This window comes from Pinus tabuliformis, chromosome 7 (assembly GCF_031772625.1).
Source record: "Pinus tabuliformis cultivar Carrire ecotype Pingquan chromosome 7, CPIR1, whole genome shotgun sequence".
Classification (NCBI taxonomy): domain Eukaryota; kingdom Viridiplantae; phylum Streptophyta; class Pinopsida; order Pinales; family Pinaceae; genus Pinus; species Pinus tabuliformis.
Window position 1 is genome coordinate 705186 of NC_142293.1, and position 14321 is coordinate 719506.

The 14321-nt window shown below is 41.6% G+C and overlaps 1 protein-coding gene across 6 annotated transcripts in view; it reads left to right on the plus strand.

Annotated features, from left to right (window-relative positions):
* Positions 1–14321, plus strand: part of LOC149244842 (protein CHROMATIN REMODELING 35-like) — a 260164-nt gene that overhangs the window by 127814 nt on the left and 118029 nt on the right. For all 6 annotated transcript variants that reach the window (XM_089457561.1, XM_089457564.1, XM_089457565.1 and 3 more), the window contains one exon: positions 11624–12843. In XM_089457561.1, coding sequence (XP_089313687.1) covers positions 11624–12843 — 1220 coding nt within the window. The remainder of the gene's footprint in view (positions 1–11623; positions 12844–14321) is intronic.

Here is a 14321-nt window from a genome sequence, read left to right on the forward strand (position 1 = left end):
AAAATTGTTTACGTTCTTTACAATTCAAATTATAAACTAAGTTACTAATTAATGTCTTTTTCTTTGCAGCACATTGGTGGGAGTCATTTGGTGGCCAGTGTCCTCAATTGCAAAGGTTTGCAATTAGAGTCCTCAGTCAAACTTGCAGTGCTTCAGGTTGTGAGCGCAATTGGTCTGTTTTTGAGCGCATACACACGAAGAAGAGAAACCGTTTGGAACAAAAATGGTTAAATGATCTTGTTTTTGTGCAATATAACCTTCGACTGAGGAGGAACCAAATGATGAGCAAATCACCTGATCTAGATTCCATTGTGTTGGACGATATTGGTCCAACATCAGAATGGGTGGAGGAGACTGAAGATCCTGTGTTTGAGGCTGATTTTGATATCGACATGGCTTTAGCAGGGGATGAGGCAGATTATGTGGCGGCATCAGAACCAAGATCAGTAGCGGCATCAAGGAAAGGCAAAGAACCAATGGAAGGCACTAGTCGTGCAGCTCGACAAACTCGTGCTTCCATTAGGTCCACTTCTATTGTCATTGGTGGCATTGATACTGAGGTTGCAGATCAGGCTGAGGCAACCTCAAACTCTGAACCAGATGATGTCTATGTAGCTCCTGATGATGATCCTGTGTCTAGTAGTGGTGATGGACTTGATGATTGATCATGTGTACACTGTAGACTTGTAGTAGGCCAATGGCCTCATAGCTTGCAGCATTGTTTTTGGACTTTATAGGCCATTTAGAGCCTCATTTCTTATGTATTTTGCTATTTTGTCGATGATATGTATTGTACTTGGTGCCATTTTGATATATTCACCTTTACATGGTATATAAATGAGCAAACTTTGCATATTTTGTCTCTATTGGCTTGGAATCATGGTTTTACATCTTAAAAATAGTTTTGTTTCATTAAAAATTAATTATTTAATGTATTTTTTTAAAACCGGTTCGTTTAGACCAAACCAGTCCCGGTTAGACCGGTTCCGGTCGGTAAACCGGTTCATTAGGTGGACCGGTCCGGTCACCGGTTCTGGTTTTAAAAACATTGTACATGTCCACCCGAAATATATGTAGACCGTTGGATCCACGAAGGGATGATCAATGGTGGAGGGTCGGATGCACTGGGAATGCGGACCCGCCTTTTTATGGTCGTGAATGTAATACACAGGAATATATGAAAAAACGACCGAAACGTTAAAGGGCGGACTTCAAATTTATTACGCCCACATTTATAACTTTATCGGGTCCGCTACATATATCGCAATCGGTAGTCGCAGCTTCCCGATGGCCGATGGCCGATTCACCTACAGATGCGATATGATATTAAGCCAAATTGTAATGTTGCATCGGGTCCGCAACATATATTGCAATCGGCGCTTTTGAAGCGGCAAGGCCTTAAGCACTTGCGATATGTCGGATGCGACATAACAATAGACCAAACTGCATTGTTGCATCGGGTCCGCAACATTCATCGCAATCGGCGCTTGTAGGAGTGACAACCCTTTGGGTATTGCGATATGTAAAGACCATAACTGAAATAAGGTGATAAGCAGAACAGAAATACAGTAACTGTAAGGAGTTTCGAACACCTACCTGAACTGCTACCTGCTCCGATGTAGTTGATGACGCCGCGGTTATTCTGATCCAATTACCGGGAAACCAATTCCTCCCAGCCAATCCAGTAAGCTTCTCACCGAAGCTCACTGCCCCCGTGCCCAGAACCTCAGATCAATGTAAAGCTCCCTCTGGTTTGAACTCCTGATTTCCTGGTTCTCCTACCCTCCACTCTCCGTTTTTCTCCCCCCCTTCTCAGCCCTATCTCGGTGATTTTATAGTCAGGGCTAAGCGGTGGCCGCCCTGTACACCAACGACTCCACCGCTTACTCTCGCGGTGACAGCTTCCTCCAGCTGTGAGTCATCCTCCCGTACAGACGTTTCTGCTTTGCTTAAGGTTTAGTTCTTTTTATGCGATGGTTTATATATATAAGATTGAAGGTATTATAACGTTTGATCATCATATATATATTAACACTATTATGTTATATGACATACTTTATATTACTTGATTATATTGATATGTACCTTATATATATATATACTTTGTTTTATTTATATATATATTTTTTTCTAATATATAAAGTTTATTTATGTTTGTTTTAATATAACTTTAAAACTTTAGATTAATTAATTAATTATTGATACAATACTAAATCTTTATTCTATTTTATAATTATCATTTTTATTGCTTTATTATTATATTTTAGTATTATTATTTTTTTATACAGGGGGCACATAATATGTGCAATTAAAGATGGGTCGTTACACGATATGCGAGTACCGATAGGGCGGATGCGATATAACATTAAGTCATATTGCAGTGTCTCAGTGGGTCTGCATGCTTTATCGCAATTATATAATATATATGTATATATGTTGCAAATTTCGCAAGTTTTAATGCGCCAAGGCTTAGAGCCCGAAAATCTGAAATACACTGAAAAGCATGCTTCAGAACACTTTGGCAGACTTCACCTGTTTATACACCCGAACATATATGTTTCGTCAGGTCCGCACATATATATCGCTGTCGGGGGTTTGGGGTGATACATATTTCTCTGCTCCGATAGTGTATTCCTAAATATGCGCTCTTTTCCGCCTCCGATAGTGTATTTGCATATATATAAGTTTTTCTGCCTTCGATAGTGTATATAGCCTATATATATGTGTTTGCGCCTCCGATAGTGTATTTGGCCTATATATATGTGTTTGCGCCTCCGATAGTGTATTTGCATGCATATACACTATATTGCTCCCGATAGCTCCCGATAGTGTATTCTTTGGCATTCTTTGCCATACTTTGCTCTGATAGTGTATTTGCATGCATATACACTATATTGCTCCTGATAGCTCCTGATAGTGTATTCTTTGGCATTCATTGCTCTGATAGCTCTGTTTGCTTCCTTCGATGGCTCTGTTTGCTTCCTCCGATAACTCTGTTTGCTTCCTCTGGCTCCTCGAATATTGCCATATTGACATCAATGACAATCTATGTCAACAGTCTACACCAGATCCTAAGTTCATGGTCAGGACTGCCCTGAATACAGTCACTAAAGACTGGGAGACCTTTGTCCAGAGTATTTTGGGCAGAGATTCTCTCTCTAGTTGGGAGGAGATGTGGGCAGTTCTTCGACAGGAAGAGATTAGGCGGTTAACCAAGGCAGGAAGTAGCGGCAAAAGAGTCAGAGTCAAGAAGGAGGAAGAGGAGGATGCAACTCTCGCATCAACGGGACAACAAGGGCAATAGAAGAGGAAAAGAAAGACATATCCAAAGTTAGACGCTTTAGATGTGGGGAATTGGGACATTTCGTCACTTAGTGCCCTCGGAAGAAGGGCAAGGAAGAAAAGTTTGACTCAAAGGCTGCTGCAGCAAACGCTGACATGGAGGACGATGATGAGGATTGTGTCATGAGTGCTCATGCACCTTTGGAGAAGAGATGGGGCGATATTGAGCTTTAGTTGGGAGGACTACACAGGGGCAGGATCCTTGAGGTGCCCAAACTCTTGGATCACATATGACTATGGGAGCCCTTAATGACAGTGGCAGAATGACGAGAGTTAGTTTGTGCGAGGGATGATGGAGCGACAGTGACAAAGCTAGAGTGCCAAAGTCTGAAGCAACGCAATAGATTGTTGAGCAGTGCGAGAGGCACAGAGCAGATACAGAAACAACGTAGTAGCATCAGAGGGTCAACACATATTAGCAGCAGAGGTAGTTTCAGCATCACGGAGTATCTAGACTAACCAACATGTTAGCTTTGGGTGGCTATTCAGTTGCTTACTTCTCAGCAACTGAGTTGCACTGCAGCAGTTAGCAGTGGCAGTGCTATGGGCAACATGATGCAGCGTATTGAGAGGGAGTTGCGGTACAGATGTAGAAGTGACAGTGGCAGTGTCGTGGACATCAGTACAGGATGCAACAATGTAGTGGATGAAGGGCAACAGGGCAACCATTAGCAGCACAGAGGACCGATGCTGTGGATCAGTGTGATGCTTCCATTGAGAAGTATTGGTAGAGCACATTCCTTGCTAAGAGGGAGTGTTGATTTTGGGTAGCATCGGATGTTCTCTAGCTCTGAAATTTGTGGAGGGGCTAGAATACATGATATCTCCAAGATCCATAAATCGTTTGGAGAAATTCCACCCGGATTGTGAGTTATTAAAATAATTAATATTTTTAATGGGGTTCCTAAATCTAAACTTAGGAAAATAAAAGTATTAATGGGTATTAATAAAAAGATGGGTGAGAAGCTTCTAAGAGACGAGGATCAAGTCTGTTTTAATCTTAGCCGTTGATTAGGGACTTAATCTCGGCCATTGATTCATCAACATGAAAAGTATATGAGGAGGCTTGAGGGTCAATTGAAGAAACAACAAGCTGATTAGTCAGTTCGATTTTTCTGGGGCGTGGTTTGCTAAGAAAATCGAACAAGTGATCTGAGTTGCAGTGAGAGAGGCAGAAGCAGAGATTTGGATCAGAAAGGAGTTCTAAGCCAAAGAGTACGTGGCAAAGAGGCAACAATAGCATTAGAGAGGCAGCGCAGAGGCTTACGTAGTCCAGGAGGGGCTCACACAGGCAAGGAGGGTCTCTTGCAGTGGCGCTGTAGAGTATTTGTCAGATGTCCGAGATTTTACCGTAGAAGCGAGGTTTTGAGCCGGGAGGGATGAACAACAGTCTTCCTCCAGCAAATCGATCCAACAGAAGGGGTGACGCAGTCTCCTAGAGGCAGGACGTTGGCCCAAGTGGTGCTTGCTCAGGGATTTCGCAGTGTTTTCCAGGAGTCATATCACTCATTGGATTAGCTGTGACTTGAGTAACGAGGTAAACCCTTGTATGTATTTCTTGTTGCTGTGATTTCTCTGTAAGGTTAGCCGGTGTGAGAGGCAACCTGTTGTGCTCAGATTCTGCTTGCTTAATAATACAAACCCTCTATCTGCTGCACCGATTTTCCTGCATTGGGTTTTTCTGGGGACGTGCTGTCCAAAATAATAATGTCCCTTGTGCGTTTGTCTCATCTATTGTTTCAGTTTATGATCTGTATGTCAGTGTAGTCTGCAATAGTGTTTACATTATTGTTTATCTAATTAAATAACTTGTTGAATGAAATAACAAGTAGGAGATGTAAACCAGTAATTGCAGTAGGATTTATGTTTGTAAAGATTCATAATTTTGGACATGGTATCAGAGTGTTGCAAATCGTAGGATACTGAAGCCATCAGCCGGGAGATCCAGTAAATCTGCTGCAGAGAGGCAACTGTCTCGAGTGACAACGTTGTTCCAGAGCCAAAGAACGTAAAGGAAGGGTGATGCAGTGCAGAAAAGGTGACGCAAAGGCTCATGCACTGCTTGTGTTAGCATTCTAAACCAGGAGAGGGTGACGCAGTAGTTGGGAGGAGCCCACGTAGTGATTGCGTAAGCTTTCTGGGCCAACGCAGAAGAAGAGGGGTAGATCAGGCTCACACAGAGCCACGTCATCTTTCTGGACCAGGAAGGAGTGACGCATTGGCCAAGAGGAGCTGATCTATCTCACACAGTGACTGCGTAGAGCCTGTGGAGCTCAGATTCTTAAGTTTCTGGGGTAGAGGGAACAATGCAGATCATATTAGAGTTGCTGGTGGAATGTTGTTGTTGTTGGTGCATAACAATGTTTGAGGAGACTAGACCAAGGTAGAGGGAGTCCATACCTTAACAATTTCCTGCCAAAGAAATCTAGATCTGGGTTGCTGATCAGCAGCAAGGGAGGATCAGAGAGGCATGATTCGACATTATTTGGCGGAAGGATTTCTGTGAAGGAAATCAAGACTCAGAGGGAGTCTAGAGGAAACTTGTTCCTTAGAGGATTTCTAGTGCCAAAGAAATCCATATCCGAGTTTTGCTGGGCATCAGCGAAAGAGGGAGAAGAAAACTTGTTCGACACTCATTTGAGCAGAGATGGTAGTCAATGGACTGAGGGATCAGGACAGATTGGATGGAGCATCCAACTTTGTCATCTAGAAGGCCAGGATCCTGGCAGTCTTGGACAAGAATCACATCAAGGATTATGCCTTGAAAGTGGTTGCTATATCGGTCGATGCTGATCCTCTCAAGAAATACGAGGAGGCTCAAGCAAAGGCGAAGTGCATGATCTTGGACGGGGTCAAGGATCATGTGGTCCCACATATTGCTGAAAAGGACACAACAAGGGAGATGTGGGAGGCCTTGACCACTTTGTATGAGGGAACTTTTGTTCAATGTAAGATGTTGCTTGAGAACCAGCTGAGACAATATCAGATGTAGAAGGGAGAAGAAAATGATCCCTTCCTTCTTAGGTTGTAAGGGATTTGAGCCCAACTGACTTCCGTGGGGTCTACACCAGATCCTGAGTTCATGGTCTAGACTGCCCTGAATGCAGTCACTGAAGACTGAGAGACCTTTGTCCAGAGCATCTTGGGCAGAGCTTCTCTCTCTAGTTGGGAGGAGATGTGGGCAGCTCTTCGACAGAAAGAGATCAGGGGGTTAACTAAGGCGAGAAGTAGCGATAAAGGAGTCTGAGTCAAGAAGGAGGAAGAGGAGGATGTAGTCTCGCATTAGCGGGACAACAAGGGCAGCAAAAGAGGAAAAAGAAAGACATATCCAAATTCAGATGCTTCAGATGTGGGGAACTGGGACATTTCGCCACTTAGTGCCCTCGGAAGAAGGGCAAGGAAGAGAACTCTGACTCAAAGGTTGCTGCAGTGAAATCTGACAAGGAGGACGATGATGAGGATTGTGCCATGAGTGCTCATGCACCTCTGGAGAAAAGGTGGGGTGATATTGAGCTGTAGTTGGGAGGACTAGACAGGGGCAGGATCCTTGAGGTGCCCAAACTCTTGGATCACATACGACTACGGGAGCCCTTAACAACAATAGCAGAATGGCGAGAGTCAGTTGGTGTGAGGGATGATGGAGTGACAATGGTAGAGCTAGGGTGCCAAAGTCTAAAGCAGCGCAATAGAGTGTTGAGCAGTGCGACAGGCACAAAGCAGATACAACAACAACGCAGTAGGATTTGAGGGTTAGCACAAATTAGCAACAGAGGTAGCTTCAGCATCACAGGGTATCCAGACTAACCAACATGTCAGCTTTGGGTGGCTATTCAGTCGCTTACTTCTCAGCAACTGAGTTGCAGTGCAGCAGTTAGCAGTGGCAGTGCTATGGGCAGCATGATGCATCATATTGAGAGGGAGTTGTAGTACAGATGTAGCAGTGTCATGGGCAACAGTACACGATGCAACAGTGAAGTGGATGAAGGGCAGCACGCCAAGCATTAGCAGCACAAAGGACCGATGCCGTGGATCAGTGTGATGCTTGTATTGAGAAGTATTGGTAGAGCACATTCCTCGCTAAGAGGGAGTGTTGATTTTGGGTAGCATCGGATGTGCTCTAGCTCCGAAATTTTGTGGAGGGGCTAGAATACATGATATCTCCAAGACCCAGAAATCGTTTGGAGAAGTTCCACCCGGATTGTGAGTTATTAAAATAATTAATATTTTTGATGGGGTTCCTAAGTCTAAACGTAGGAAAATAAAAATATTAATGGTTATTAATAAATAGATGGGTGAGAAGCTTCTAAGAGACGAGGATCAAGTCTGTTTTAATCTTAGCCATTGATTAGGGACTTAATCTCGGTCGTTGATTCATGAACAAGAAAAGTATAAGAGGAGGCTTGAGGGTTAGTTGAAGAAACACCAAGTTGATCACTCGGTTTGATTTTTCTGGGGCGTGGTTTTCTGAGAAAATCAAACAAGTGATCTGAGTTGCATTGAGAGGGGAAGAAGCAGAGATTTGGATTGGAAAAGAGGTCTGAGCCAAAGTGTACGTGGTAGAGAGGCAGCAGTAGCATCAAAGAGGCAGCTTAGAGGCCTACGCAGCCCAGGAGGGGCTCACACAGTGTTGACGCAGGCCAAGAGGGTCTCTTGCAGTGGCGGTGCAGAGTATTCGTCAGAGGTCTGATATTTTTTCGGAGAAGTGAGGTTCTGAGCCGGGAGGGCTGAACAATAGTCTTCCTCCAGCAAATCGATCCGGCTGGAGGGGTGACACAGTCTCGTAGAGGCAAGACGTTGGCCCAAGCAGTGATTGCTCAGGGATTTCGCAGTGTTTGCCAGGAGTCAGATCACTCGTTGGATTAGCTGTGACTTGAGGAACGAGGTAAACCCTCATATGTATTTCTTGTTGACGTGATTTCTCCGTAAGGTTAGCCGGTGTGAGAGGCAACCTGTTGTACTCAGATTCTGCTTGCTTAATAATACAAACCCTCTATCTTTTGCACCGGTTTTCCTGCACTGCGTTTTTCTAGGGATGTGTTGTCCAAAAATAACGGTGTCCCTTGTGTGTTTGTCTCATCTATTGTTTCAGTTTATGATCTGTATGTCAGTGTAGTCTGCAGTAGTGTTTACATCATTGTTTATCTAATCAAATAACTTGTTGAATGAAATAACAAGTAGGAGATGTTAAACCAGTAACTGCAGTAGGATTTCTGTTTGTAGAGATTCAAAAATTTTCACATGTTTTAGGACTGTCTCTATTTTAGGATTGTGTCTTTGATCAAAATTGTATTTACATTAAGTCTAGTTTCCTAAAGTGCATATTTATTGGCTCTAGAATTAGCTTTGGTTGTTAGGTCTAGTTCGGTTAGGGTTGTTATTCCTGGTAAGTCTGTTAGGTACATTTAGATATGTCATTAAGTGTCAAGCAGTAATGCACAACCAAGTATTCAAAGCAATAACAAGGTGATACTTCATCACATCAAGGCAGCCCAGGTTTGTTTTGTAATCTTTGCAGAATTATTACAGTCATTATTTTTATTATTAAACTGACTTGTGATTGCAGGCAACGGTATGTATTTAAGGTTGGGATTGATTTTGAATTTTTCTTTTGGATAGGGATGTATGGGCACCTTCACTTGCAGGATTATTGACCATTACTCTGAAGACAAGAACAACGAGCAGTGAAGTATTGAAGAAGAATTCAAGATGTGAAAGGACAAGAAGGCAGTGACAAAGAATCAGCATTTGGGTCTGTATAAGTGTCATTTGTAAATATTGTATATCATTGTAATTGGGCTATTGTTCCTAATTTGGAAGCCCAAAGTTGCCTAGAGTTGAAGAAGGCAAAAGATTCTTGGGATGGGACTGGTAGTCTGTTGAGCCAAGGGTTCTAGGTTCGTTGAGTCAAGGGCACTCTAGGTCCTAGTGTTATTGGTCAGTGAAAGAAAATCATTGTAATATCATTGTAACATGGATCATTGTCCCTGGTGCAGGAGTCCACACCTTTGTATTTAATTTTCGTCTTTATAGGGTGGTAGGTTGGTGCTAGGCTGGTGAATGAAGTCACCTTCAAGTTGGGGCCTGTAAACACTTTAGGGTGGTAGGGTGGTGCTAGCGCTAGTTGGGGCTCGCTAGGGTGTTGGGGCATCCTTTCAGCTGACTGCTGATAAAACCAGGGCATTGGGGCGTCCTTCCAGTGGGAGCTGTAGCTTTCTTTTCAGTTGGGGCTGAAGATTAAAGAACTTATTAGAAAACTGTTCGATGGTTTTTGACCCGGAGGGGCTTTTCCACCTAAAATCTTGTGCCTACTGTCTCTATTTCTGCATTTTTGTTTACTGCTCTTACTGAACAATGATAATAATCACTGAAGATTAACTAATGCTCTGAAACACATTAATAAAGTGCTAATTGCTAAGAAGTACGGTTTCACCCCCCGCTCAGTATTTCGAACACTGAGTGGGTCTGCTTCAAAAAGGGCTGAATGTGTATTCCAAGATGTTCCAAAGATGCCACAAAATCCACAGAAAATTCTTAACCAAGACCCAGGAAGTAATCTTTGTCTTGCTCCTTAATCAGTTCCAAGGTTCACAAGTTATGAACCTCTTATTCTTTTATCTCAGGCCCAAAGTGCTCTGTGTTCATTTTCTTCTGTTCTTTACTGAATTGGGATGCTCAAATGAGGTTGAATGAGACCATATTTATATTAATTCTTTCATTATTCACTAGACACGACTATTGGGAGGGGACGACTTGTTCTTGTAGGCCGACATGTCCACTTGAACAGTTATGTCTTTTGATGGGGCCAATATGAGTATAAGGAGGCAGACGTGATGGAAATTGGGCAGATCACAGTGTTTTGTAGTGAATCTTGTCACATTTGTTGCTCACTTTCCTTGGCAGTTCTTAGCAGGTTCAACAGAGACTTTTGGAGTTCTCCTGCACTCTTTGAAGGGTACAAGTCTCCACATGGAGCCACTTGTTACACCACAAAATACAGGGGCATTTTGGGCATTTTGTTTTTAAGGAGTTTTTTGATGAGATGGGACTTTGTTAGAAGAAGATTAGTGTGCCATTGGGATCCTCATCTATTGTATAAATGGAAAGAAGCAAGGGCATGCTATATGGCTGGAAACAGTATAAACAAAGAAGAATGGGCAGAGCACTCGTGATCACTTTTTTGTAAGCAACTTTTCTGAGTAGGATGCACAGATGACACTGATCTATCCCTTTACCACAGAACAGCAAGAATGCATGGTTATTATCATTGATCTTTATGACCCTTCTCATTAAATTGTTCTAGGCAGCAAGGAATATCATCACCTGGCCATATAGAGATAACAGTGTAGCAACAGACCTTCATATTATTGTGACAGTCCTCCATATTATTGCAACAATAAACCCTGCTTGGAGTATAATTAATAGTAGAGGACACCTTTTTGCTTGGGCCATCACTGACAATCAAGATGACATCTCAACATTGGCAGCTAGCTCTAGCTTGCCTTGACGTCCTCTCTTTTGTACTGAACGCACTTTCAGTTTTTAGTGTTTACTTTTGTGGTCACATGTTGGACATTAATAATTTTATCTTATCATGTCTTGTATTTGTACCTTATCTTATAATTTCTTTTAGGTATAGATACTTAGATCGTCGTCCATATTGGCTTTTGGTAGTATTTGTATTGGAGTTGCTTTTGCACAACCACTTTGTACTTACACTGGATGTAGTCCGTTGACCTATGTATTGTGGTCATTCCATGGACACTAATAAATTATCTTTTCTTACTCTCTTTTTGTGAAAAATGATGATTTTCATGGATGGATGGTAGTGTTTGTATAGGGGTTGCTTTCACAATCCCACTTTGTACTTACACTGGATGTACTCCTTTAATTCCATTTACCCATGTATTGTGGTCATTCATTGGTCATTAATAAATTATCTTTCCTTACCCTCTTTTTGTGAAAATTGATCATTTTCATGGATGGTTCCAAGTTCTATTACTCAAGACCTAGTTCTAGAGTGGAAAGTTCTAGAGTGGAAACACCTTTGTGCTTTTGACCATTCTTGTATATATCCATTGTACAGCCGTGTTTGGTCACTTCTAGACAAAACAATATCTTTTTCTTTCTGTGAATAAAATCAGGAGGCATTATTTCACGCCATAGAAATATTTAAGACATTTTTGCTTATGGTATGAAAAGAATAGTGGGAGGATGCTTTTGCACATGGAACCTCTTATATAATAGACTTTTGGCAATTCTAATATTTAATTATTTATAACAGAGTCCAAATCAACAAAGAGAAAGAAATCGAGTAGTGAAGATTATGGAAGTGTAACACCAGATGTTTTCAACTATACAGCTCGTTCTCAAGAGATGAAGAAAAAGATGCAGGAAATGCTCTCTGGGATTAACAGAACTGGACTAATTGGTCAATCAGTGAATCTTTTAGCTTCAGGATCCCCTCTAACCTTAAGAAATAGCTCAAGGCATGGTTTACCTCAGGACACTGAGGAGAAGTATTCTTGCAGAAAAGTTCTTTTCCCGTGTTCCCCAGGTTCCTCAAGCATTGATGGTCTCAAAACTATCTCTGTAGGCTCTTTAGATAAATCAAGTACATTGGATTTTGGATCTTCAATACAACATGATTATGATAAGCATTTTTCTGGCTCCCCAAAATCCTTGGATGTTTCAGGCACTGTTTTTCCTCTGCTAGAGTCTGGCTCAGATGTAATAGAATGTCGAGACATGGTTATTCAAGAAGGAGCTAAAATTTCCCAGGAGGATAATCTTCTCAGTTCAGAACCTGCAAGTGAGAAAAATGGAATGACAAAGTTGAGCATTTCTGTAGAGGTGTTGGAAGATTTATCAGCAGAAAGTACTGATGATGTAGACTGTCTACTCCTGAATGAAAACAACTTACAGCAAGGGAAAGGGAAAAAACTTTGTCTTGTAGATGACACAGGTTATAAACTTGATAGTCCATTTGAGTGCCAAAGTAGTTATTACTTGCAGGAAAATGACATGGAGGAAGCACACAAGGCTAAACATGAAGAAAGTCTATCAGAAAATATTGATGGAATATGGAAAAAAGGTGAGGTCAACTGGACAGAAATGAATGAACTTGAAAGGGCTATAGAGAACTTAGAAGATAACACTGATGATTGCTGTAAAGAACTGCAGGCACTTAGAGATGTGAAAAAGGTGGCCAGAGAGGGTGGAAACAAAGAGTTGAATTTTATGGTGGAAACTACAGAAGGTTTTGAAGATGCTACTAATGACACAGAACATTACCTTCTCCAGAACACAGAGAAATTGGATGAGAGTAAAATGGGAGAACCTGCAATGGTTGCAGAGGGCACAATTTTGGGACCTGACTTTGCTGATGATACCCAAATGGATTTACCATGGCAGAGAGACATGCAGAGTGAAAGTGATGAAGATGAAAACGATGAGTTTGCATCCATGTGGAAGCAAATGTCATTATCTTTTCAGTGTTCCAAGGTGAATGCTCTTTGTGTTTTCTACCTTTAAACTTTCATAAAAAGTAGCAATGCTATAGACAATCATTTTAAGTTTTCTTAATATTAAATGAGAAATGCTTTACACATTATCTACCATATTCTGTTTGGCTGCAGTAAAATCAAATTCAGTAGTTCCATGGTTGTTGACATAAAATCACAGCTGCTTTTAGTGTATAAGCTGCTGCTGTTTGTCAAAACATAAACATTCATTGCTTTTAGTGCGTAAGCTACTGCTTTCTATCAAAACTTAAAATGATTGTTTCTTTTAGTGTTCTAAGCTCCTTTATATGTATACATATCTATCTGGAGAGAGATATTGCCTAAGATGTTTAGTCTTCATAATATTCCCAATTTGGGAGGAAGAACAGTTGAAAGAAAGTAGATTCAAATCATTATCAACACTATATAAAGCTTACTGATAAAATTCCTACTAGTTTTGTATATGTACTTGTGATTGACTACATAGTATGATAGTTGTGAAATGTATTTGTCCAAATGGCTCATTGGCAGATGTGAAAATTCCTAAACCGGAATCCCTACTGCAGCAACTGATGATATTTCTCCTATTTGTTAATATTCCTTTAAACAAATTATTTGTTGTTTCCTACGACAAATATCAAAATACATACACTGCAGACTTCACTTAATTAAATATAATGCGGAAATAAGAAGTTGAGCAAGAAAGAAAATACAACACAATGACACCGTTATTTTTGGATAAATGTCCCAGGAAAAACCTAATGTGGGAAAATCGATGTAGCAGATCTGAGGGTTTTTATTATTAAGCAAAAGTTATTTCTGAATACAAACTCTGGATGCCTTGCTGGCAACCCAGTGCAAAGAATATCACTCACCAGAAGAAATTAGTGAGATTACTTCACTCTACACTGCAAGTCCCAGCGGATCCGGCAGTTGAACCAATGAGTCCGTGACTATGTCTGCGCTGCCCCTATGTAGTCACTGCGTGGGCCTGTGTCACTCCTTTTGAGGCACTGCGTCACCTCTTTGCTGGATCGATTTGCTCTTAGGAGCTTCGACTTCAACCCTCTCGACGCAGAACGTCAAGCCCCCAGCAAAATCTTGGACTTCTGCTTGGAAGGTACTACGCTGCTCTGCGTGAGCCCTTCCTGGCTTTGCGTCACCCTCACTGAGCACTGCACTGCCTCCTTTGCGTCTTTCTCAACCTCTCTGCAGCGTATTCTTGGCTCCGGAGAAGATTCTCCAGCCAAAACTATCTTTGCCCCTCTCTTCTTGATCACCACGAAATCACTGCTCTGTTCTCTGGCTCAACAATTCGATCTGACAGATCAACTCTCGATGTGTTTTCCAGATGACCCTCAAGCCTCCTTAAATAATCTTCTCGTTGACATTCAACGACCTAGATTAAAAGTTAATCAATCGCTAAGATCATTTTTGCTTGATCCTCATCTTCTTCTAGAATTTACACCCATAGTTAGA